This window comes from Vollenhovia emeryi, unplaced genomic scaffold (assembly GCF_000949405.1).
Source record: "Vollenhovia emeryi isolate VEMERY1.0 unplaced genomic scaffold, V.emery_V1.0 DF939155.1, whole genome shotgun sequence".
Classification (NCBI taxonomy): domain Eukaryota; kingdom Metazoa; phylum Arthropoda; class Insecta; order Hymenoptera; family Formicidae; genus Vollenhovia; species Vollenhovia emeryi.
Window position 1 is genome coordinate 726711 of NW_011967211.1, and position 23743 is coordinate 750453.

A 23743-nucleotide genomic window follows, 5' to 3' on the forward strand; every position below is an offset into this window, starting at 1 on the left:
GTTGATTAATTAACGTATGCACGCTGATTACGCGATGTGTTAATAAGACTGCAACATTTCCTAAGGAATGTAATTTTCAACTCGTAAACACTGCGCGTCTCACAGTTAAAAAATCGCATCTTAAATTTTAATTTGCCAGTTATGTCAATTATTAATCTCCTACATTGTTTAGTCCATTATGTTCTTTCATTACGTGCCACGCGTCGTTTTCATTTATATACACATTGTGAGAGTGTAATGACCTGTTACGACATATTAAACAATCCGATATCGGCCAACGAGGCTACCGGAATTCGTTAAGGAAACTATGTACGTTACACTAGCAACACCACCTCAGAAGCCACATTCTTTTCGTTTATCCGCGTACACGAAATTGCATTCGCGCTCGCCGGCTTTCGCACTGCATAAATTTAAATAAGTTACAAAAGAGATATTGTATTTGCGGCAAATATTACGAGAAAACCTACTCCGAGATAAATATTATTATTTCTGTCATATGATTTACACGTACGCTTAGCATGCAATGGGATTTCTGCCTTGGCTTATCACATCAATCACATATCGAATAATTTGTGTGACAATGTGAAGAACAAACCGCGGTTTAAGGAGAGGCTCACATCGTATTGCGCGCAGCGTGCTTCACAAAATCATTCTTTATTCCTTAATCATTGTCAAGTACATTGTTCGATGGCGCATCGGACTTACTACGACTCGCGGCTCGCCCTTAAGGTACACTTTATTCACTTAAATGGCATTAAGCTACATGCGCTACAATCTGACTATGTCGCTTCCGAATGATAAAATATGCATTTTATTCACCTTTATATCTCGAGCGGCCGATAACGAAAATAGACAACCGACGAGTATTCTAATCGCTAATTAGTTTGATTGATCTCTCTATATTGTCCTTGGTCCACCTGAATTGTGATTCTGAAAGCGAGTGCTCGCTACCGTAACGGCGCAATATTTTAAGAAGTCATTCATCAATAAGCATTGATAACAAACGATCATCGTATAAAAGATTTGCATAAAATTGTGAATTGATAGAAAAGCATGGAATGAAACGTTTCAGTCGCGCATATAAGATTTTAAGAAATAAATCCGAATTATGAATGACAATAAGACGATTTTTTAAATGCAAAAAAATTTAAACTCTTATCATGAATATATTTCTTATGGTTACGAACATGTTCGATTGTTAATGTCTCAAAGATAGTCAGTGATCATTTAAGAATTACAGCTAACACGTAATGGCAAGAGTAAAGCACTTTTGTACATGGTATCTATCGCATATCTAACCAAAAAAAAAAAACAATTGTAGACTGACAATTCTAATTCCAATGTATAATACAATGGATAAAAGAGTTTTAGGAGAACGTCAGGTAAAAATACAATATTGCCAAGACAAATGCAATAAATAATACAAAATAATAAATGAATAACTAATAAGGCAAACGTCTTTCTAGTAAAGTAATCATACGTTCGATGAATATATATATTTTTAATAAACAAATCCGTATTATAAAACTAATATTCTTCCATTCATTCCCTCTCACTCCGTCCTCATTCGTTCTCACATCGTAAATAATTTTTCGGTTATACTTAACACTCAATAATATTATTTATTACTGCGAGCAACACGAGCAACACGAGCAACATTGCAATTAGCAAAAATACACAGAATTTGCCGCGAATTCGTCCTACGTGATTAACAGTTGATCATGTTATAAATGATCAAGTTGCTTTAAATTCACTCCATCCGTCATGATCGTTGATGCACAACTAATGCTGAACACAATGAATCTTCACCTGCACCTTCAATGCGGCACAAGCTTTAATTGTTCACATCACTTCATTTTATCGAGGATTAATATAAATTATCACTTGATCGTATTCTACTTGCATCGCGTCTACTCTTCAATTTAAAAAAAATTTATACGTATAGATTATATTAAACTGGCAAGCTTCTTACGAGAGGAATTAATGGTAGTCCTTTCTCGCCCAAATCGAGATTAGCGCTTGTGTTTTACGTTATTATAATTTTTATTACTACAAATTATCACTAAAGTCTGTTCATTAATCTTGTGCTGTCTATGGCATCGATACAATTCGTCATCAATCGCGTAAATGACGTCGAATTAAAAAGATTTGTGTTAATACGAAGAAATAAGAATATGTATAGTCGTTTAATGGATAAATATCGAAGATAAAATTAATAGCTATTAAATAACTGCTATTTACGGAAACGAAATTTGTCGTGCGTCACATTCATGAATGCTTAATTTATTTAAAGATGCGAAATACTGTCTTTAAATTAGCTCCGTTAGCAATTCTTCTTGTTTCGGGAGAGAAATCGATACGATAACTTGATGCGCGGACTATATTCCAAGGTTCACACTGCATTATTTAAATTTAGTGCATCAAGTTTAATTAAGTTCAGCTACGCTTTTTAAAAGCGAACCTACTAATGCGACTAGGACCTTATCTGCTCAAACATTATCGCCATGTTCTCTATCCGTCAATTAAGTTCAAAGAGTTAGATCCCAATCATTTCAATCACTCGCTTTGTTTAGCTAAGAAGTACATACGATCGATCTAAATTATTCACAGATCAGAAACTATTGTCGCGCATTTTTCTTCGTTATTTAGATTTAATTGTTTTCGTGTAACATTTTCCCGCACAAAATCGATGGTCGCTCGTCACCCACGTCGTTTTCGCTAATAATCTTACGAGTCTAAGATCACACGTTCACCGGCCGAACATTATCATCGGATTGCTGTTGTTCTCCGCTTTGCCAACCAGAATCCAGAGTCGTTGAATCGCTCAAACAACACTGTGGAGTTTCCTCTTCCTGACTATTTCTGTAATCCCTATAATCCCTTTCACGTCCTCCCCTCTCATTCTCGTCCTCCCGGAAGTAATTGGAACTCGTCGGACCCTCCTGCAGCTCCTCGTCATCCTTCGACCCGTAATAGGAGTAACGACCTTGTTGAATCACCTCGTATTGAGCGTCGGGAGCGAGGAATGGACCCCTCGCACTTCTCGGCTCGTCGCTGTTCGCATAATTGTCACAAGGAATGTTGCCGTTGTCCGCAGGCAAAGGAAGAGGCAATCGAGATCTCTTCGACAGTTGACGCTTGTTTAGCCTGGTCGTAAGATAGTCTACATCTTCCGAACGTTCGGCACCTGTAAAAAATGCAAGACTACCAAACATGCAAAAATATATCGTAGGAAATGTTTTTACCTTGGAAATGAATAATTTAGAAATAAATAATTCTTCAAGTTAAATCCAGGATTTTTCTGCGAATAAGAATATTCCTGCGTAAAAACATTCGATAATGAAAGACGATATATTCGTGATTATACATTTAAAATTTCATTATAAAAAGAGACATTCATCTCCAGCTGGATAAATGTGATTAATAAGTCTCATAGAATTTTTACGACAAGAAATATTACACAGTCGTGAAGTAGAATTTTAATATGTACCTTCTTTTTCCACAGCTAGATCGTAATAACTACTCTCGGGTCCGCAGCACGATGACACGTCACCGAAATATAGTTCGCTCTCGGACTGTTTCGAGCCGGGATTTGCTTCTTGTTGAAATGCCCCATTTTCCACGCCTTTCAAAGGTTTCCTGACTCTCCTACCTTTGATGGTCCCCTCGTTCCCGCCCTCAGGATCCGTGCTGTTAGAGATCTCCTCGGCATTCTCATAATTATCAGAAGGACGTTTCGCAGGTCTCGATCTATGATCTAATTTCGGGGGAAAAAAAGCAAAAAAGCTGAATTTCTAATATTCATTATTTAAAAATTACTAAATTGTCAATTTGTTATGTATATGTGTGTTTTGTTTTTCTTAATTAATTACATTCATTCTTAATTGATAATATTATTTTAACAATTAATTGTTTAGCTCTTGTTAAAAAGCGCTTGTCCCAATTGACATTTTACCTTCGTTATTTTCGAAGTTATCCATTCTCTTGGCAATTCTGGCTCTCGATTCGGTCATTTGCGGTCGTCTGGCGGGACTGTTAGGATCGCTGTACGGAGGTGGCGGTCCCCACAATGGCACTGGAGTTTCCAAAACACTGTAGGACGCGGTGCTCGGTGTGTATGGGGCATTCGGAGCATTTAAAACGGAGTAAGGACCACTCGACTGCGAGTTAAAGACACTGTAGGGGCCGGTTCCGCTCTCCACATTGGTTTCCGTTGGTCGTGTTTGCGTGTGAAAGCCGTAATTCGAATCTGGGCTCGGTGCTGGACCTCTCGATCTCGACCAAGGTAATCGCCATCTCCTAGGGAAGAAAGACAATATGTTAATAGCAAATTTATAGATTCTCTTGTATTTCTAAAAACAACCTTTGTCCAAATTTATTTCACATTTTAAATACATTTAGACATTACACATATCAATCATTTTTATTAACTTTTTTTATCTCTGTGGAAACAATTGGAAAGTGAAGTACAGTAAATTATTATTTTATAAGATGTAGTATTTTAGGCATTCTTGGTTCCTATCGATTTTGAATCACCTAACTAAAATTGAAGGAAAATATTTGCGATGTTTCCCAATACGTTTTAAGATTTCGTTTTCTGGAAAACTTTTGTATATTTTTATCGTAAAAATAAATTATTCATATATTGCATCGATGAAAGTATCGTCTTATCGTATTTACTACGAAATATTGTTCTTCAACAGTTTTGACGGCCCGCGAACTGATTTGAGAATCGTGTATGTGCACAATACAAATATAATCTTCTTTTATCCTTCCTTTTGCGGAACTCCCGGGATCGATGCCAGACCAGACTGGTATCTCGTTGGATACAGTGTTCAGAGAAATATCTACTGACTGAGTCGTGCCTCTGTACTGGTGTACTTTAAAACCAATTGACGTGCGTGGCTGCGCGTTTTATTGCCAGTTCGTGCCTTTTGCGAATAAAAGTAGACTTCAAAGGGCGCGTCGTTCGCAATGCATACCCGAGACTTGGAAAATCTTTTTGTAAATATCGAAAGCCGAGAGAAATGCCGTTTTAATCAATAGTATATATTAACGAATTGTCAGAACACAATGCAGAAACGGGAATGCATTAGTTGGTTTAATTTTAAATAGTTATTGCACTTAACTGTTTTTTTTTATGAAGCCTATCAGTTCCATTAAATACACGCAGCAATCGTTATTATCGAATATTGATATCGAGTCAAAAACCTATTAGATTTATTGAATATAGCTTTAATGTGGCCGCATTTTGTTTGATTGTAATTGCTATTGTGTAATTGGATTATCCGATTACATTTAATCGGACATTTTTGTCAGTGTACTATTTTACTTACCGGGACGGCGCCATATCAGGATTCGGGGTGTATAAATTGCCGGGTGTCTGGGCCCACCACGGGTTCGCACCCCCGCAATCGTTGCAGCATCCGCAGGACCCGGCCGACGGTCCCACGGCGGCGCCCTGGCCGTACAGCGATCTGCATCTCAGCTCCAACTGCTCCCAGTACATCTTCTTCTTTTCGTGGCTCAGCAATTGGTACACGAGCATGCACGAGAATATGCAGGCCAGTATACCGGCGACCGAGACGCCGAAGAGGGCCCTCAGGCAGTCCGACAACGCGCCGTGCACAGCCTCGCAGTGAGGCGTTCCCTCGAACAGCACACCGGGATCTCCCTTCGATGCCGGTGCGCCGTAACACGTGCACGATCTGTACGAACCATCATCACACGGAGGCTTCAAATTAACGTTCGTGCGACATTTGTTTACGATTGGAAAATGATCGATACTCCCGCGTGACATTTTCAGGGCATTTGAGTAAATGAAGAAAGATTTATCTCGCTATCCGACACTTCCGCGAGAGAGACTTTCGCTGTGCGTACCGGAGGGATTAAATTTTCATAATAATACGAGACATTACTCCCTTCACAAACTATACGGCTGTTTCGTAATGACACCGAGGCGCGCTTTGCCACTTTACGATCGTAATCTCTTCTGGGATATATAAACGAGAGAGGGATATACACGTACCTCGCGCGCGCAGTGTAAACGCACTCGCGGAGATTCTGCAATCGGGACATGTGAACTACCGTAGTCGTGACGGTGACGAGTACGCATACCAGCGCGCACACCACTCCCACGGAACCGCAGACTTTCATCTGCAAAAGTTATAAACCCAGTTTAATAGCAGAACTGTCAGCGGCAATGACGGCTCTCCCCCGCGGGGACGAAAAGTTTACGCGGCGAGACTTACCAGAAGTCCGTATCTGTGCTTTCGTCTAGCTAGCAGCATTGTGAAGAAACCCATCAGGATCAGCTGAAACGGCAAATTTATTATTCGCTATTAAATTCGCGCGTGCGATCTTCGTGTATTACTGTCCACGTGGCAATTGAACGGAATAAAGCAATTATTACGCATTGCGTATTCGCCGTGCGAAAGCACTCGTGAAATTAAAAGAACTTTGCCGTGCGTTGTTGTTAATTCACTCGATGCCGCAGCTCGATACATTAGTGTTTTTGCATACAACCATCAGAATGGATATTGGCACGCCAAGACGCATTTGGCAATACGACCGATTGATTTTTGCCTCTCACCATAATACCAGGAATGTAAGACGGCACGGTTTCGAAGAGCGCTAGACTGTCCGTGTGGGCCGAGAGGACCGCGTGCACCGCCAAAAAAAGGCTGCCGACCGCCGCACTCAATCCGCCGCAGAGGTAGCAGAGGACGACGTACTTCTTGCAGCAGCCACCTTCGCCGGTGTGACCTGCAAAACCGATCCATGAAATTCTAATCGCACCAGTAAAAAGCCCCGCGCGTGCACGGGATGCCGATATCTTGATAACGAGCGCAAGATTACGGCCATCTAAATCAATTTGCAGGCCCGCTCGATCGTCGCGACTTTCTTCCCGAGAATTCATCGGTCGGACTGTCTTTTAAGAGCGAATTAATCTTCGCACAGTTTACAAGGTACCTTCGATTCGCTAAATTCGCTTCGCGGCAAAGGTCCTGTCCAGTTCTAGATATAAAAATTAAATGCCTCGCGAGGAGCACTTGGCTATCGATGACGCGGATCGTAAGTCCGCGTGATGTCAAGGCTGCAGTTAATTTTGGTCCCGCCGACGGTGCATTATCGAAACGCGAATATCAACGTGAGTTTCAGGGTAATCGCCGTCTACGGATATTCGAGGAATTTCGCTCGCGGCACGTTTCTCATTGTGACCAGATCAGGACTACGGCTGTTAGGTTCTCACGCGAGGACAATCATTATCCCGCTAACCGAGGATCCAGCACGGTCACTCCTACTGGGATTTCTCTCGGAAAGGTCGATAGTTGCTCCAAGGACAGCATTTAGGGCCATCGGATAGACCGTTGCGGACACATGACAGATGATTACAATCGCAAAAATGCTAAATCTTGCGAACTAATTGAAAGGGAGTGAAGGGGAGAATAATCTGAATCGAACCGATACGTGGCGCTGCGATTTGCTCGTCCAAAAATATTGGACGAATAAATTTCAATCGTCGCCTATCTCGTGAAAACTCAGAAACCGCCAATTGTATTTCCGTTTCTATCGCGGCCACGTTGGGGAATGCCTACGACGCTGCTTTTGTAACGTTCAACGCAGCTGTGTTACTCCGTTTGACGGCATCCGGGTTCGACTTCCATTGTCAAAGGTTCCTATTGAGTCCAGTGCGCCGACCGTAGTTGCAAGTTCTCTCTCAATAAATTCTCAAGCGTCAATATACCGCGCAGCTCTGAAGACAATGTGCTAATATTCCCAGTTTCAGAAGGGCTCTCTCGGATTTTTTTCTCGATCGGGTGTGTCGTTCACGAACGAAAAATGTTTGAAGATTAAATACGGAAATATTTGAGCGCGAGCGCAGTTAAAAATGTAGCCGTAAAATGTTTCTACAAACAGCAGAAATCATGTTTGTCAAAAATTTACATTTGCTTTCAGCGGAAAATGTATCGGGTAAAATTTGAAAGAATCTTCCGAGATAAAAGTCCAATGAAAAGACGGTTTGAGATCCGGGGAGAGATTCGCTGTATGTTTTCTCCAAGCAGGGGTTGCGACAAAAATATCTTTAAGAAATGCATGGAGCGTGATGCGTCTCTGATCCTAATCTACCGTTCAAAAAGGCGGGATATAAAATTTACGGAGTGGAAATTCTTAGGGAGGGAAAAAGTCCGATGGTTCCTTTTAAGAAAACTGCTCTTGGATTCTCCGGAGGGTGAATCCACCGTTTTCACGTTTCCGAGAAGAATGATGAGAAATCGGTAACATTGACGTCGAAATGTACGCACATTCCACTTTCTAGAATACCCACGGTTGGGAAATTGATGAGCTCTGCGGTTTTCCGTGGGCGTAATACAATTTCTAGCCTTTGACCTGTCACAGCACGCCTACTACCTGCCTAATATTTACGTCCGAGAAAAATTCCGCTCCAAATTGGTCGGGAACGAAATATTTCGTGTTTGTTTTGGGTAATTTTGATCTTTGTGTGCGAGATTGTAAAGCTACAAATGTTACGTGTATAACGGAATATCTGAAATTCTTTGTAGCTAGCGCAAATATAGAAACGGAACAAAAGATTCAATCTCGTGCCACTTCTTTAAGTCGGCGTCATACAAATATGCAACGATCTGAAAAATTGTAAATATTCCTATCAGTGCCATACAGCTAAAAATATTTCATGTACGGCACAAATAGTCAATATATCGACAACTCGTACTACTAATATTCGGCCTAGTAATATACAGGGTGTCCTGAAATTCGCGAATCAAAATACCATAGCAAGAAAGTCGCCGAAAAAATAAATTAAAAAGTTATTTACCATTTTTCGTTCCGAGCAGTAGTTTTTTTTTAGATAAAAAGGTTCAAAACAGGCCAATCATACATTACGGTTGAATGGAAACCTGTCCGTGAGTCGCGCGTCGATAGTGTTAGTGCATTAACATCACGGACAGGTTTCCATTCAACCGTAATGTATGATTGGCCTGTTTTGAACCTTTTTATCTAAAAAAAACTACTGCTCGGAACGAAAAATGGTAAATAACTTTTTAATTTATTTTTTCGACGACTTTCTTGCTATGCTATTTTGATTCGCGAATTTTAGGACACTGTATATATATCAGTAATAATCGTTCAGAAAATTTGCAGTCTGACGTTTGTCTAATGGTAAGAAGGTACAGACAGAAACGAAGTTTGATATCAGAGGCTGTCTCAAATTATTCCATCGCATACCCTAGATAAGACACGCAATCAGCCATTCTTTCTTCGATAAAAAGAAATTATAGAAAGACATCGTTTAAAGTTTATTAACTGCAACTAACTTCCAACAAAATGTATCGTAGATTGATGACTTAGTTATTTTAAATTATCAGTCTTAAAATATATTGTAAAAATCCAGCGCCTCACGGGTGCGTTGAAAGAGCGAGGCGCCACAACCTTTGACCTTGCCTTAAGACAGCGTCACGAGGTGCCTATTAATAAGCGTGCACACGAGTGCACAAAGGGAGCGCAAAAAGGGGTGGCTGATAAGCGAAAGGGGTCTTGTCGGCGCGTACCACGGGGTTGCGGATAATGCGGCCTCGGGAAGTGCGCGTGATTCGCCGGATGCGGCAAGTGCGAGTGCGAGTGTGCCATCACCGGCAACGGACAGCACTGGTTGTCCATCTGCATTTCCGTTCCGAGGCGGCAACGCACTATTTGGAGCACCGGATAGCCATCCATCTTCCTCGGGTCGCTTTGCGTCAGCTCACGACAATCTTCAACAATCCCGCGGGTTCATTCCTGCGTTTTTATCACTTGCCGTCACATGGCGACGCCGACAATTTAACCTTGCCACTGCATCGAATAGTTTTGGCTAGATAGAATAGAATTGCTCATTTATTTTCATTGATTTTATAGAAAATAAAAATAGGACGAACGGGAATGAATTATATATTGCTTTGAATCGTTCAGAACTGAATTTGGAATTGAATTAATTTTATGTCACTATAGTGTCAATTTTCAGAATTGTATTAATTGATGCTCATCAATGTTGACTAGTTAATTACTTTATAAAATATTTGTCATGCACTGCAAGTTTTTTCTAACATGATATAATTAAATCGTACAAATCAAACGAGTAATGCATAATTAAAGAAAATAATAATAACGCGTAAAATAGTAGTTACAGTATTATATGCGGCGATTGTCTTTCATTATTCAACAAAGATTGCTAATTATCGTATAATTAATTGATGTTACAAGCAACCGCTCAATATTTATAGAAGCATTGTTCGACATAACAAGTGTCCCATTGCCGTCATTCGGCCATACGTGTGCGACATTCTACATGGGTCACGTGTCAACCATGGGAGTTCTCCATTTTCCAAGGTCACCTGTTCGTCGTGCATTTCCGACTGGGCCAACTCACTTTCAATAATCGTCATCGGAAATCATTACTAACGTCGACTTCTGCATACTCAATTGCATCGCCATTGGATACTAAGTTTCGCACACGAACACGCGGTAAACCGAATACGGTCCGGTCGTCACCCTGTCGATCTCCACCGTCCGTTCCTTTTAAGACACGAAAATCCGCTCTCGTATCGACGATCGTGCACTCGGGAGAATTCACAGTCGTCGGCGGCGGACACGTTGTGATGTGTCCCACAGGTGGCGGCCGCCGTGGTATTTGTCAAGTTCACACAAGATCCGGATGAAACGGGGAGCTTCTTTTTCACGTGAGTGAACGGGAAGCAATTGCACGCTTAACACGTAAACGCCACGTCGCGTTAACGCGGTGGTTGTCGTATCATCGGTCCGCTTTCAAGTCGCTCGCATCCCTCGACGGGGGAGGATCGTCCTACTCTCGGTTGGTGCAAGCATCGACTGGTCGATATACCCCCGGATGATTCGAGCGACCCGGCGCGGTTGGGGGTTGCAATTCTGCGGGAATGCAGGGATGCAATTCCCCGAGCGAACGGGGTAGAAACCTAACGCGTGGTCGTCGATAACGCGCACCCGCGCCTGATAAGGCGCGCGCGCGCCAACGTCGTCGTCTCCTCATCCGGCTGATAGTGCAATTGTCGGGACAATCGTGAAACCGTCCGACATAGGATGGAGCTACCACCAGCCGACGACGAGATCGTTTGGTGAATTTTCAGGAAACGCCGTCCGACGTTTCAACGACTGCCTGACACTTCAATCTCCAATGGAAATTAAGTTATATGGAGTAGCCGTTAATGTCACCCATATCGCGAATCGACTATTCCTGCCGACGTACAAGTACGGGAAATATTGTGCACGCATTAATATCGAACCTACACCGAATATGACTCTGATAATATTATAAATCACTCAATAAGGCTCATTGTTATATTCCGAGATTTTACGAAACACCTAGCCGCAATGGAATTAAGCAATAATTGCGAAACGTGTTTAACGTACAAATGAGTTTAATACATTTTTGCCGGTACCTTCTTATCTGTTAATTGCAACCATAAATAAAACTCACACGGAGGGAATTTCCTCTTAAAATTTACCCTGAAAATTATGTAACCGTGGGACAACGTGACACTTTGAGAAATGACAATTTTTTTGAAATTTTACTATACATTTTACTAGTAAAAGGTATGATAACGTATAAAAAGGCTCTTGTAAAGTTCTTCAAAATGTCATGTTGTCCCACGATTGCATGATTTTCAGGCTAAATTTTAAGAGAAAATTATCTCCGTGTATACAAATGGAACAGAAATAAGTTACTTACATTGGCTGGTGGTGGTCGTCTCGTAACGTCTCGTCGGTCTCGGTGGTGGACGCGGCGGAAGTGCGGGAGGTTGATGAGTTCGTGATGCCATTTCGATCCCTCCGTCACTCTCGCCCTCGGTTCCTCCGTTGTTTCCTCCGGAATGCATCACGTGACATTGACACTTGTTCTTCGTCGGGGCGGAAACCTACAACGTTCAAATGCGTAAAACCACATCAAGACAGCTCAACGATGATCATCAGACAAAATAGAATGGAAGAAACCATTCGATGGAAAAGCTTATGCACGAGTGATATTTAACGAGCTGTGATAATAGCGTCATGTCGTTAAGTCTGCAACGACTAATAAAGGCTTGCATTGATCTACAATCTACATCGAAATGTATCGTTATCGGATCGTTAAGAGTATTAAGGATAAGTCGTTAATAAATATTAAGAGCGGTATAAAAAAAATTAACTTTTACGAGCAGTAAAAATCCATTGTGTGCATGTGTTATGAGGAAAGATATTATATACGGTGCCACGCTCTTCTTTCTCGATTATTAACTACCTAACTCTCGAACGTCGTAGTCAGTAAATTCGAGCAATGTGCGAATCGTATGATTATTAGTGATCCATCGAACCCTTTGTTATCAACTCCTATGGGTAAAGAATGTCCGATAAAATGTTTTTTGTCGCACTCGCGGCGAAATTCGAATATCTCTGCAACGGGCACCGATCATTAATCATTCGTGTGCGCGCGCTGCGCATTTGGCCCTCGGCTAAAAATATTTCCTGATATAAGCTCTAAGGGCAGAGCCGTTGCTTAGTACACGATTTATAGCTTCTCGCGTGGCCAGGACACGGCGAACGTAACTCAAGCGTGCGCGGATAGAGATATGGCGATTCACGAACATGTATTTTCTCAGATGCGGCAGCAAAAACGGCTAGGAATATACGAGCCGCTGGGCGGAACGGTGGCATAAGTCATTCTCCTCATTTGGCCAAGTACGAAGAAAATTTATGGAAGTGCAATCACGCTAGATCTAATTAATTTCTTGAAACGGCCCTTTTACGATTATATAAGAGACACTGGGGGGAGAGAGGAAAAATTGTGTAGCGTCTCCGCGAGCTAATCGTGAAAACTTGGCTTCATTTTTTTTCTATGTGAAGTAAATCATAATAATCCGGATTTGCATACCTGAATGGCGTCGATGCCCATAAGAGACGCGTTTTTAGTGTCGCTCTGCCCATGCGGGTGGCCGTGATTGTGCAAATGACCGTGGAGATGTCCGTGATGATCCAAGCTCGAGGGCGCCCGATCTCTCGACCTGGTATCGGGATGACTCGCGTGTAACGAATGCACCGATTGCAGGTGATGATGATGATCGTGGACGTGATCCAACCTGCTGTGCGTCCTAGTGTTAGCGTTCGACGACGAGGACTCGCACGATATGCCGGAGCTGACGTGGTGATGGTTCACGCTGGAATGGCCAGTTAAACTGCCCGACGAGCTGCCGTGATGGTGACCACCCAGTGGCGTCGTCGATAAGCTGCCGTTGACGTTGACCACGTGCCGGTGCACCGTGGGCGAACCACCGTGGTTCATCATACTCGAATTCGACGACGCGCCGCTCAGGGCACCCGAAGCGCCGTGATGATCGCTGGGAAAGGCAGGATTTGAATGGTGGGCCAAGCTGGAGCCGGCGTTGAGCCGATGATGACTGTGGGGGGAGTTCAGGTGGTTCATCGTCGCCGCGATAGGCATCGCCGTTGGATGATGGTGTCCGATAGAGGTGGCAGAGCTAGTTTGATTCATGGAACCTGGAACGACGCAACAGCCGACTCATTAATATGCTATAATAATTAATACGCGAAGATCGTGAGAACGGGAGATACAAACCGGATCCGCTCAGAGGACCAGAATTTCCATGGACATGGCTGGTGAGACTAGTTGCCAGATTTCCATGATGGTGCCCGGCTATTCCTTGCGCGTGTGTGTGATGTACCCCGGATCCGTGATGATGAGTAACATTTGTCTTTGCGTTACTATGATGATGATGCGTGTGCTGTCGCTGGTGTTGCTGAAAGCCCATCAAGCCTTCGTCCAGATTCGCGTTCCTGAAGTTGTCGGCGTGCTTGTGAATGTGGCTGTGTATGTCGCCGTGAAAGTGTCCGTGTACTCCGCGCTCCACCGTCTCATGATGGTGCTGGTAAGGATTCAACACCTGCTGCACATTCTTCAGCTTCTCCTTGTTGGCGCTCTGCTTCTGCGGCGACAGGCCGGCGTGATCTTCCAACTGCTTATCTAATTCTTTGCCGGTAGTCTCAAGTAAATTCGGCCCCGTCTCCAGCAAGGGACTAGGACTCGAGGTCAAACTGTGCTGGTTGTCTTGCAGGGTCGAACTTTCCTGAACTCTTCGAGCCGCCTCGAAAGCCAGATTGCGCGATAAATCCAAGTTACGAGGACTACACGAGAGATTGTGCCCGTGAAGAGACAGCAACGAATTCTGACTATTCATGGATCTTGAATTAGATGATATGTTCGCTTGATGTTCCAGGAGGTCGACGTTCCTAGTATTATCCAGACTGATCTGCGATTTATCTTGATGGGGGCTCTCCAATCTTCGTACCGGCTCGAAAACGTTCTGTAAGGTCTCTAGATTTCGTGGGAGATCCGAACTATTGGAGATCCTGGTGCTATTCATATTCCTTTCCATTCTGTCCCTCGGTGTCCTCATGGGGTCCATATTGTTGATTGTGGAACACTGACAGGGATGCTGCGGATTTTCGGGCACGTCCAAATCGCTCATCAATTCTGGTTGAGACATTTTAACATCTAAAATGAAATAACGTACGAAAAAAAACATGTAGTTTGATTTTGTAAGATGTAAATTCACAATCTGTGTTCAAATGTTGCTTCATTGTAAACAATTCTAACAATGAATCGTCTTTGAATACGCGACACAACTTTTGAGAAAATTTACTTATTCTCATTCATCCGTGCGTTCTTTAACGGCTTCTTCCAATTCCATTAACGTGGAATCAAATCTCCCCGTGACTTAATTATAAAAATAATTTTATAAAACACACTTTGATTAAATTCTCACTTTGTAGACAAGAAAAGAAATTCTGGAAACTAGTTGACTTTGTAAAGTAAATAGCTTCTTACTTCTCCTTGAGAAATAACAAAGAAATTACAAGTGTATCGGTCAGTAGCATAATGTATAAGAGAAGATGTGAAACAAAGTGCTCGCTAGACGGATCTTCCCAGTCGTTCTGTGTTTTTATATGTTGCTCGCAGTAGCTCCCGCTGTTTCGTAATATACAACGATTTATCAAGTGCAACGATGCGGGACATCAAAACGCACCACCACTCGTCGCGATACATGGAATACCGGTCACCGCGCACTCGTGAATCGTTCGACGCATCGATCCTGATCTAGACGGCCGGTATGTCAACGCCGTTTCTGCCAACCCTTGTCTCGAGCTATCGCGTGTATGACAGTAATGAATTGCGTTCATTTGCAATCGAATAAAAACGTGAGCCGTTACTAAATAACAGTAATCTAGTTTTACCATTCGACATGCACCTCTATCGGCGTGGCATAAAGAAAGAAATCACACTGTTTTAAAAAGATCTCTTGAACAATATAATATATAATTTTTAATTGGCTAAGAACGTTAGAGAAAATATTGGAACCTGTATTAAACAGTCAACATTAGTTAATTTATTTTAAAATAAATTTAGGACACACATCAAATATTCCCAATTCTGATATGAAGGTTCTCTGAATATAAAATAATAGGGAAAAAACTTTTAAAACGATAGAAAAGATTTTTACTAGCAAAAATTAGTTAATGAAACTGACAAATCTCTAAATTATGACGAGCCACGGACGGCGCCGTGTCGGATGCGGAAGCTGGCGAAACTTTATCACCACTCGTCGTTAAAACTTTTCCAATGACTTTCCCCGAACTTGAATAAACATCTTTGAAAAGGCTTTAGTGGTTCGCCGTGACTTTTCAAAAGAGGGGTGGTCTTTTACGACTGAGCATTGTGTGAAGACTTCAAGAAGGCACTGAAGCGTTTTATTACGCGTTTATCTCGTTAAGAATTGTTACGGATTTCTCAATCGTAAGTTTGTTATACCGAAAGAAAACATCAGATGAGAAAACATCTGACTGCAATTTTAATAAACGAATTAAATGAAATTATTACAAATAGTTATCTACAATAGATTCTCAATTTACAACAATTTTAATAAACTATTTGTATTTAAAAGAAGCATAATATTCGGGGTACATTTAAGAAATATTAATAATCGAAATAGACAAAAAGGTGTAATTAACATTGTTAGATTTCCATTTGCTAAGATTTGGTCATTTTAATAACCATAGGATCGTAATCAAAGTTAGACATACATTATATATTACTCGAGACTGAAATTAATTCGTATTGCTCGTCTGCACGAAAAGTTGAGTAGAAATTAACAAGTGCGCAAAAGAGTTTGCTTTGCGAAATTAATTACGCGCCAACATCACGTCCAGTTCATGCGATATCGGACATCTAGCTGCTATAACCAGTCCGAAGTGGTCTTCGTAAGTACAGCCAGTGACTCCGGGCCGCTCACATTCCTCGTATCTCGTTATACGAGCGCAAAGACTCCGAAGGCCACGGTCAAGTTCGATGCCGATGGCTTGTGCTCGGACGCCGCAAGTTTTTTTTCTGTCGTTCGATGATCTCGAGATGTAGTCGGCAAGAATGGGAATATCTCCGCGACACGTGGATTTAATTTCGCTTATCCAGGAAAGCCTGGCTGGACGGTCGTCGCGCTGGCTCTCGGACAAAATCGCGCGCATGCTCTTACAACAAAAAAATATTCCGCTGTGATGCTCGTATAATTATAAATTTGATCCATTTTAATCGATAGAATTTAATCAATCAAACGCCCTCGTGATCTCGAGATCGCAGAACTAAGTCGGGGACTCGCCAAACGGAAATGTCCGTAAAAATAACATTCACGATGAGCATTTTAACATATGCGAAATAAAAGAATCACCATCTGGCGAATATTACGCGATATGTGTAACATATAAAAAGGTTTGAAATAAAATTCCATCGAGTTTTTTTATTTGTCGGCCCGCGAACGACAATCGATTATGTGAATCTAGAGTTTCTCCAGTCGCTCTTCGCGATACGACTCGCCGGTGCGGTTGCGAGACCGTGAGAAGAAGTGACGACCTTTTCGTCGGCGGTACAAGCCCCGCGTTTCGCACGCGCGTTACGAAATCGCACGATTGCACTTAGCCCTGCCGTGATCTGTAGCACGATCGAAATATAATCGTCGTCGTTTGCGCTCACCTGCAAGTCGACCGGATTCTCTCAATCACTGTTTCTCAATCGATGACCGCGCTCCGCCTTCCGCATGCCCGGAGATCTGCGCACAATGCAAGGCCCCGTTGTGCGATCGAACGGTCCTCGTTTCTCGTTATCCCTTGGGAGCAGCTTTCTGCGATTCCGAGATGGCGCATTTTCGAGGGATGCCCCAAAGTCGCTCTCTTTCTCTCTGCCTTCCCAATTGTTAATGAATGCAACGCCTAACAAGGCTGCAGTGTTTCATGAAGCGTCACGTAAGAGACCATGGCAGTCCCACGGCGAGGAGCAAGAGGGGTAACGAGCCGGTGGAACAGATGCGAGAGTCTCGGGAGTTCGTTGACGACGGGAAAATTTCGCTGAGCAATCGGTTATTTACACAGAGCCTCTCTTAATAAAGCGATGTCGATTAGACGCTGATTTTATGAATTATTGTACCGTGGACTACAGATAAACAAAGGAACGTTTGAAAGCAGAAATAGTTAAAAATAGGAAAATAATAGTGATAACTTATTAATTCGAATAAAATTCGGAATTATATCGAAATAAGCACTAACACTCTTGAATTTTATCTTACATAAATTTTAACGATTTCTTCGATTAATTATAAAAGCAAAAAGATTATCGTGCGCACTTATCGTTCACAAAATTTAACTCGATGACACCGAGTAGCATGATAAATCACAAACGGCAATAACTATGCACAATTTCTGCACGTTCTCGTCGCGTAACTGACGAAACGTTCACGATTTACGCACCGTGCACAGGTAGACACACGCGATCACCAGAATCCAACGAGTTCCAAAAACGTGGGCGACACAGCGGGAAAATGAAGGATGCAAATCTCCTTGGAAGCCAAGAAAATGTCGATATTTGTCGATGAGAAATTTGCGCACATTCGTTGTGTCGAGGTAGAGGCCACGGCGTACAAATTGGAGAGGAGACGCGGAGTAGGATATCGTGAGAGAGTGTTGGGGCCTTCCACCTTCACTGGCAGCCGTTCTGCCTTGGAATGTGCCTTTGCCCCCTGTTCTCCCCTCTTGAGTCGCTAGAGAGGCCCCAAGGGCCCCGACTGTTACACGGCATCCGTCTCTCCCTACCAGTCGTGCCGGTACCAACCGGCCGATTCGGTTCTTGAATCGACCGCGTGTCAGGCCCACCCACTCTCGCAAGCCTCGAGCTAACTCAATAGATACGGTAGAAAACGTTCAGCTCACAATGACTAATTATTGTGAATTTGTTATTTATATTATTATTATTTTACATATTTCCTAAATTATTCATTCCCGTATACATATATATTTCTATAGAATTGCAACTCGATGACAATGCACCTTGAAAAATATGGAACAAAATGTCATAGAAAGCCCGTGTAATATTTTTTAATGCTAAAATGCTGAATACCGAAAATGAAACAAAATTATAAAAAAAAAGATCAACGACGGGGACTCGAACCAGCGATACCGCACTCACGAGACACGAGCGCTACCCGCTGAGTCACGCGGTCACGAGAAGTGTTGTACACCGCAAAGTGTTTAAGTGTTCTGCTGGAAAACCTTTAATATTTTTTTATTTTAGACAAATGCGTGAGAAGCGCGCGCTCAAACTTTCGCAAAATCTCTTCCTCATCGAGGACTAACACACAGAAAAATCATCGCGTAAATCGGCGAGGGGCACCTACCCATGTTAGTTAAAGTAGACTTTTAGGCTTTTTGTCGCTCGTTAATTTACTTGACAAGCAATCGTTCTACTGGCAAATAAATGTATACGCCTTCTCAATCAAAGTCAGTTGTCGTCATATATTTATGCCAAATAAAACTGGCTGCTTTATTCAAATGGCGTATCTTGTATCTTTCTTAAGTACTATCTTAAATCTATTTTGCGAAAGATATTAGATACAATATCAAATTTAAAATTTAATATGAGCATTTCCTAAAAAAAAATATGAAACTTCTCTGTGTGTCAGCATCAAGACAACACCTATAAAAATATATTACGAATGTCTGAAAAACCGGAAGAAACATATAACTATTTAAATTTTCTAATTCTCAATTAATGAAATTTCAAGGTAAGTATGTAAAAACATGTAGAGGAAAGTCTTCTATTATAAGATAAGATTCTAATGCGAGAAAGCATGTTTTCAATGGCAAATCTTTTATCGCAACGATTACACGATCTGATAATCAATTTTCCACTAAACAGAAGATTTTAAGGACAATAAATTCATGGGAGAACCAACAGATGATATTAATTCAGTAGAAACTCCGCTATCTCATATTAGGAGCCTATCTCATAATAGAGAACTTTCCTCTAATAACGACGACCTAAACTTTTATGACGGTTGCATTACCTTCGGAAAGATCAAAAGGTGTAATTTTCAGGGAAGTAAATCTCGTAAAATTTCATACGTTTCTATTCTTTCGCTTCCTGCCCTTGTGACAGTCACATAAAATACGTTGTTAAAGATAATGGCGAAGATAAACTTTTGGAAGCGCTTCAAGTATTCTTACAAATGTAGTATGTCCGGTCGAAAATTCTTCGAGCGCGTTTATCTGGTGGACCTTTTTAAGGCACTGTCTTACCGAGTAGTAGTAAGCGATCAGATAGACGTTTCATTGTTCGCAGCTGATAATTTAAAAAAAATGCATGTTTTTTTGCAAAAGAAAAATCTGACATCATCGAGAAAATGGGCTCGATTTGAAGAGATGGACTTTGTCGTTTAATACATATTGTAATTTTTTCTAATGTTTCAATGTCTGAAAATACAAAAACAATAAATTTCTTCTTTTTCTCAGAAGAGAAGAGATTTAAACGTCCAGCAAGACTATTACGAGTTCCTTAAAGAAAAGAGCTTGACGCATATCGTCGTAATGTTACGCGCGAGCGTATGTAATCGATGAAATAATATAACACGTAGAAACACGATGCAGGATAATGCGATATATACTGCATCTACGCGGGTAATAGAATGTTACTCTCTTGACAACAGCTTGTTTTACATAAATATTCGACTCTCGAAACAATGGGATGCCATGGGTAGTATTTACCGAAATAACATGGAAGCGTAAGCGTTATGGACTCATCCATACAAACAGCCGTTGAATGGGCGTTTCTCAACCAAACGTAGAGACAATGGAGGCATGATCATATACCGAGCATGATGCTAGACTGGCTTCTATAAGCTTTTTGTATAGGCGCATTTTTGGTATGTACAACGCTACATATGTACGTTACAATACGTTGATGCATCGCACCTTACGCGTGGCACTGTCCAATTATACTGAATCAATCTACAATCTCGAATCAATATGAATGATTAGCGTCTCAAAATCTACATATATAATTGCTCATACGCAAGACTAGTTGAAGCTTTTAATTTAAGTTTAAATTTAAATCGGGCTGCATTGCTTACATTTCACCGACAATAGATCTGTCGCTTGTAATTCGTATCTCGATTAAATGTTATGTGATAATATAAAAAAATGCTCGCGTAAAAGGCGCGCGTTATAAATGTAGATTGCGCGACATTTTTTTCAGTACAGCGCATTCGTGTTTCCATTGCATCTGGGGAAAAGAAAGGACTGTACGAGCACAATGGTCTACGTAATTAAGGGTCAAAAGTTTTTAGCTTCGTTAATTACGCGAACACTTTAAATGACGCTATTATCATTCCAGGAATGCTGCTAGCAGAACGCGCACTGTGCGTTATATAAAATTTCATTTGTTCTCCTCCCTCTTTTTTTCACTGACGCCTGGATTAATAACAAAAACAACGAAGTTGTTTCAACAACTGTTTAAATTATATTTATAATGTTAATAGTTATATTTGATTCAAAAGAATAAATTAATTGGATGAACAATAATTATAAACTTTTACAGTTACATCAATCGTTGCATGTTTCTGCAAAGGTTAACGTTTCTCAATAGATAAACTCGTCATTCGTTCCTTCGAAGCATGAATCCGACGTTTCGATGCAATGGCGGCAGATGGCACCGCGTGTACATATTGTTAAATTTTGTTTTACTTATAATCTCGAAAGAAAATTTAAGAAATATAAAACTTTCAATTGTATGTTATAAAATAGCGATTATAAATTACAAATTATAAAACGAGGGAAGATGCTAATCACTACCGGTCCATTAAATGTTTTTATCACAAATATACTATAAATAATACAATTAACAGGGCCAACTTCATTCTAGAAACGAAAAATAAAATTTAATTGTCAAGATACTCGACACCTTTGAATAAAAAAGAAAGCGGTGCGATGGAAGATAGAGTCGCGTCCAATTTGCGCCGTGACGAATCGATCCGAGGAAGAATCTGCGACTCACAATCCTCCTAACAATCGGCAAAAAAAAGGACTTTGGGCGCAAAGTCAGCCCGCACCCAAGTGGAATCGGTTTCGCGGTAGGATTGCCACCCCGTGCGGGATCTCCGGGAGAGTCCCGTGGCGAAACGGAAATGAACGCGAATGCGGTCGGAGTCGCGTGCGGAGGTATCGAGCACGTTGACCTCCAACGTTGAGCTATGCCGACTAACCGAGCATAAGTTCGGCCGTTTCGCCTTTCCGATCCCGCTCGCGTTCCTCCGGTCCGGCTTTTCCTCCTCCCCTTCCTCCGCCTTCTTCCTCCCGCCACGGCGGGGCGAGTTATGAGTTATAGCGGGTTATAGTTTTACGAGAGCGGGCCGAGAGACGACGATTGTCGGGACGGAAGGGGGCTGCTTGCCTTCGCATTCGGACCATTAGTCCGGCACGGCAATTCGTCAAATCGGGAGAAATGTAGTATCAATAACGCACCGCAGCTGCTGCCATCGAAGCATGCATTTCCCTGACGCGCAAATTGCCGGCGCCGAATGCCTTTTCGAACGGACGCGAGCGACAATCGTTTCCGATTTCGCGCACCCCGGAGCCCGCCGCTGCCCCTCGCACTCTTCTTCACTCCCTTCGGCCAACGGCACCTGCTGTTTTTACCCGGCGTCGATCGCTTTCCCGAAAGCGAGCTTTTTTTCCGTCAACCAATCCGTCGATTCATCGCGCCAGCGCGGATAGCACGGTCGCGCTAATGGCTAGATTATCTTCTGCAAGTGGATTTAATCTCCGCTACCTCGCTTCCCGATAAATTCTCTCGGATGCGGGGATGAAAATAGAAATTTCCGGGATGCATTTACGATGTGTATTAATCGGCGCCAAAAAAATCTAGATTAAAAATTATAGAGAAGGCTATTATTATTGTTTTTTTCTTTCCTTAATGCATCAAGCATCGCGACAAATTAGATCTCCGTTCGTGTGTACCTAACAATAAGACTTAAAGATTGAGGATTAAGAGAAAGAGAGAGACAGTTGCAGCACCGCGTGTCCAGAGTTTATCCGGGTTTCCCTCGTAACTGGGCTCCGTCGTGTCGGCGTTAATTTCTCCCGCGGTTTCTATTCTCCAAATCGCATTCGACGGAATTCCGTGCTGCGCGATGCGTGCGATGTTTGCGGATAAATCGTCGTCCCGATCCGCCCCCACACGTTTTTCCGTCCCCCCCTTCCTTCTCCTGCCGATTCTTCTCCTTTTCCTCTCGCTTCCTCCGGGCATTCCGCGCTAAATAATAAATACGAGAGGGTTCTTCGGGAATACCCCGAGGGTGCCATTAGCGGGGTACAGGCCCGCGCCCTCGGACTTACCCTCTCGCACACTTCGAGACCCAACCCCCCCCCCCTGGTCCACCGCTCGCCCCGTCGTCTTCGGCTTCCTCCATGACTCGAAACGCGAATCTAATACACTTAGAGGCGAGACGCGCGGCGCGCTATGGAAAAAGGGCGAGGGTCCCAGCGATCGCTTTATGGAGACAGCCGCCTTTCTTTCTTCTCTATGTTTCCTCTTTTTTTCTCTCCTTTTTTGAACTCGGCTGGGCGTCGAACCAATGACTGGCTTGAAATTTATGAAAAGGATCGAAAGATCATCCCGCTCGCCGGGGACAGTAAGCGGGAAGAGTCCGGGGGGGAGGGGGGAGGGGAGGGGGAGGCGACTCTAATGTTTGGGATATTAATGGGGGTGCCTCTCGTATCTTGCGCGTTGTAAATTGCCGTCAACCGTCACAAAACGAGCCTTCACACTCCCATCGAATTTATTTCAAGAACATTCATAATCTTCATCCGCAAAATGTTCAAAGAAGAGACGTAAAAATAGCGTCGTACATAATAAAGACTTTACCCGCAAACAAATGACGACGCTGTACCAGTGATCACGTCGAGATAAACGAAACGGTTAAATTAACGCTTGGACGCGTGTCCCATAAATTTAGCAAATAAATTCCACAAAGACTCGAATAGTAACTCGACGTTGAACTTGACAGAATATTGAATGTAGAGGAAGACAATCTTAAAATTTCTCCACTTTACCTTCAGGAAAGGGGAAAGTTGACTGTAAAACAAGATCTGCCCTTCTGCGTATCCAGGGACTGAGCCCGATAAATTTACGCTGCAAAATGTTGTAATACAATTTAATTCTTATAGCAATCACTTCCGCCAGCCGATATTTTTCGCCCGTACAAAAATATCGCTTTGACAGCCGCAATCTCAATATTTGTTACCGTGCAGCCCGGTTAAATTCCAAAATCCAGAATCTCCTCTCGATTAA

General features: G+C 42.3%; 1 protein-coding gene across 1 annotated transcript; it reads right to left on the bottom strand.

Moving 5' to 3' along the window:
- Window positions 1-635: 635 nt before the first annotated feature.
- Window positions 636-17164, bottom strand: LOC105565081. The gene is made up of 11 exons (XM_012017944.1): window positions 17102-17164; window positions 13637-14575; window positions 12938-13563; window positions 11759-11945; window positions 6593-6765; window positions 6252-6314; window positions 6029-6156; window positions 5337-5708; window positions 3956-4299; window positions 3491-3757; window positions 636-3187 (listed from the first exon to the last, which is right to left on the bottom strand). The coding sequence occupies exons 2-11, from the start codon at window positions 14565-14567 to the stop codon at window positions 2742-2744; spliced, it is 3537 nt and encodes a 1178-aa protein (XP_011873334.1). The 5' UTR covers window positions 14568-14575; window positions 17102-17164; the 3' UTR covers window positions 636-2741.
- Between the last annotated feature and the right edge of the window lie 6579 nt (window positions 17165-23743).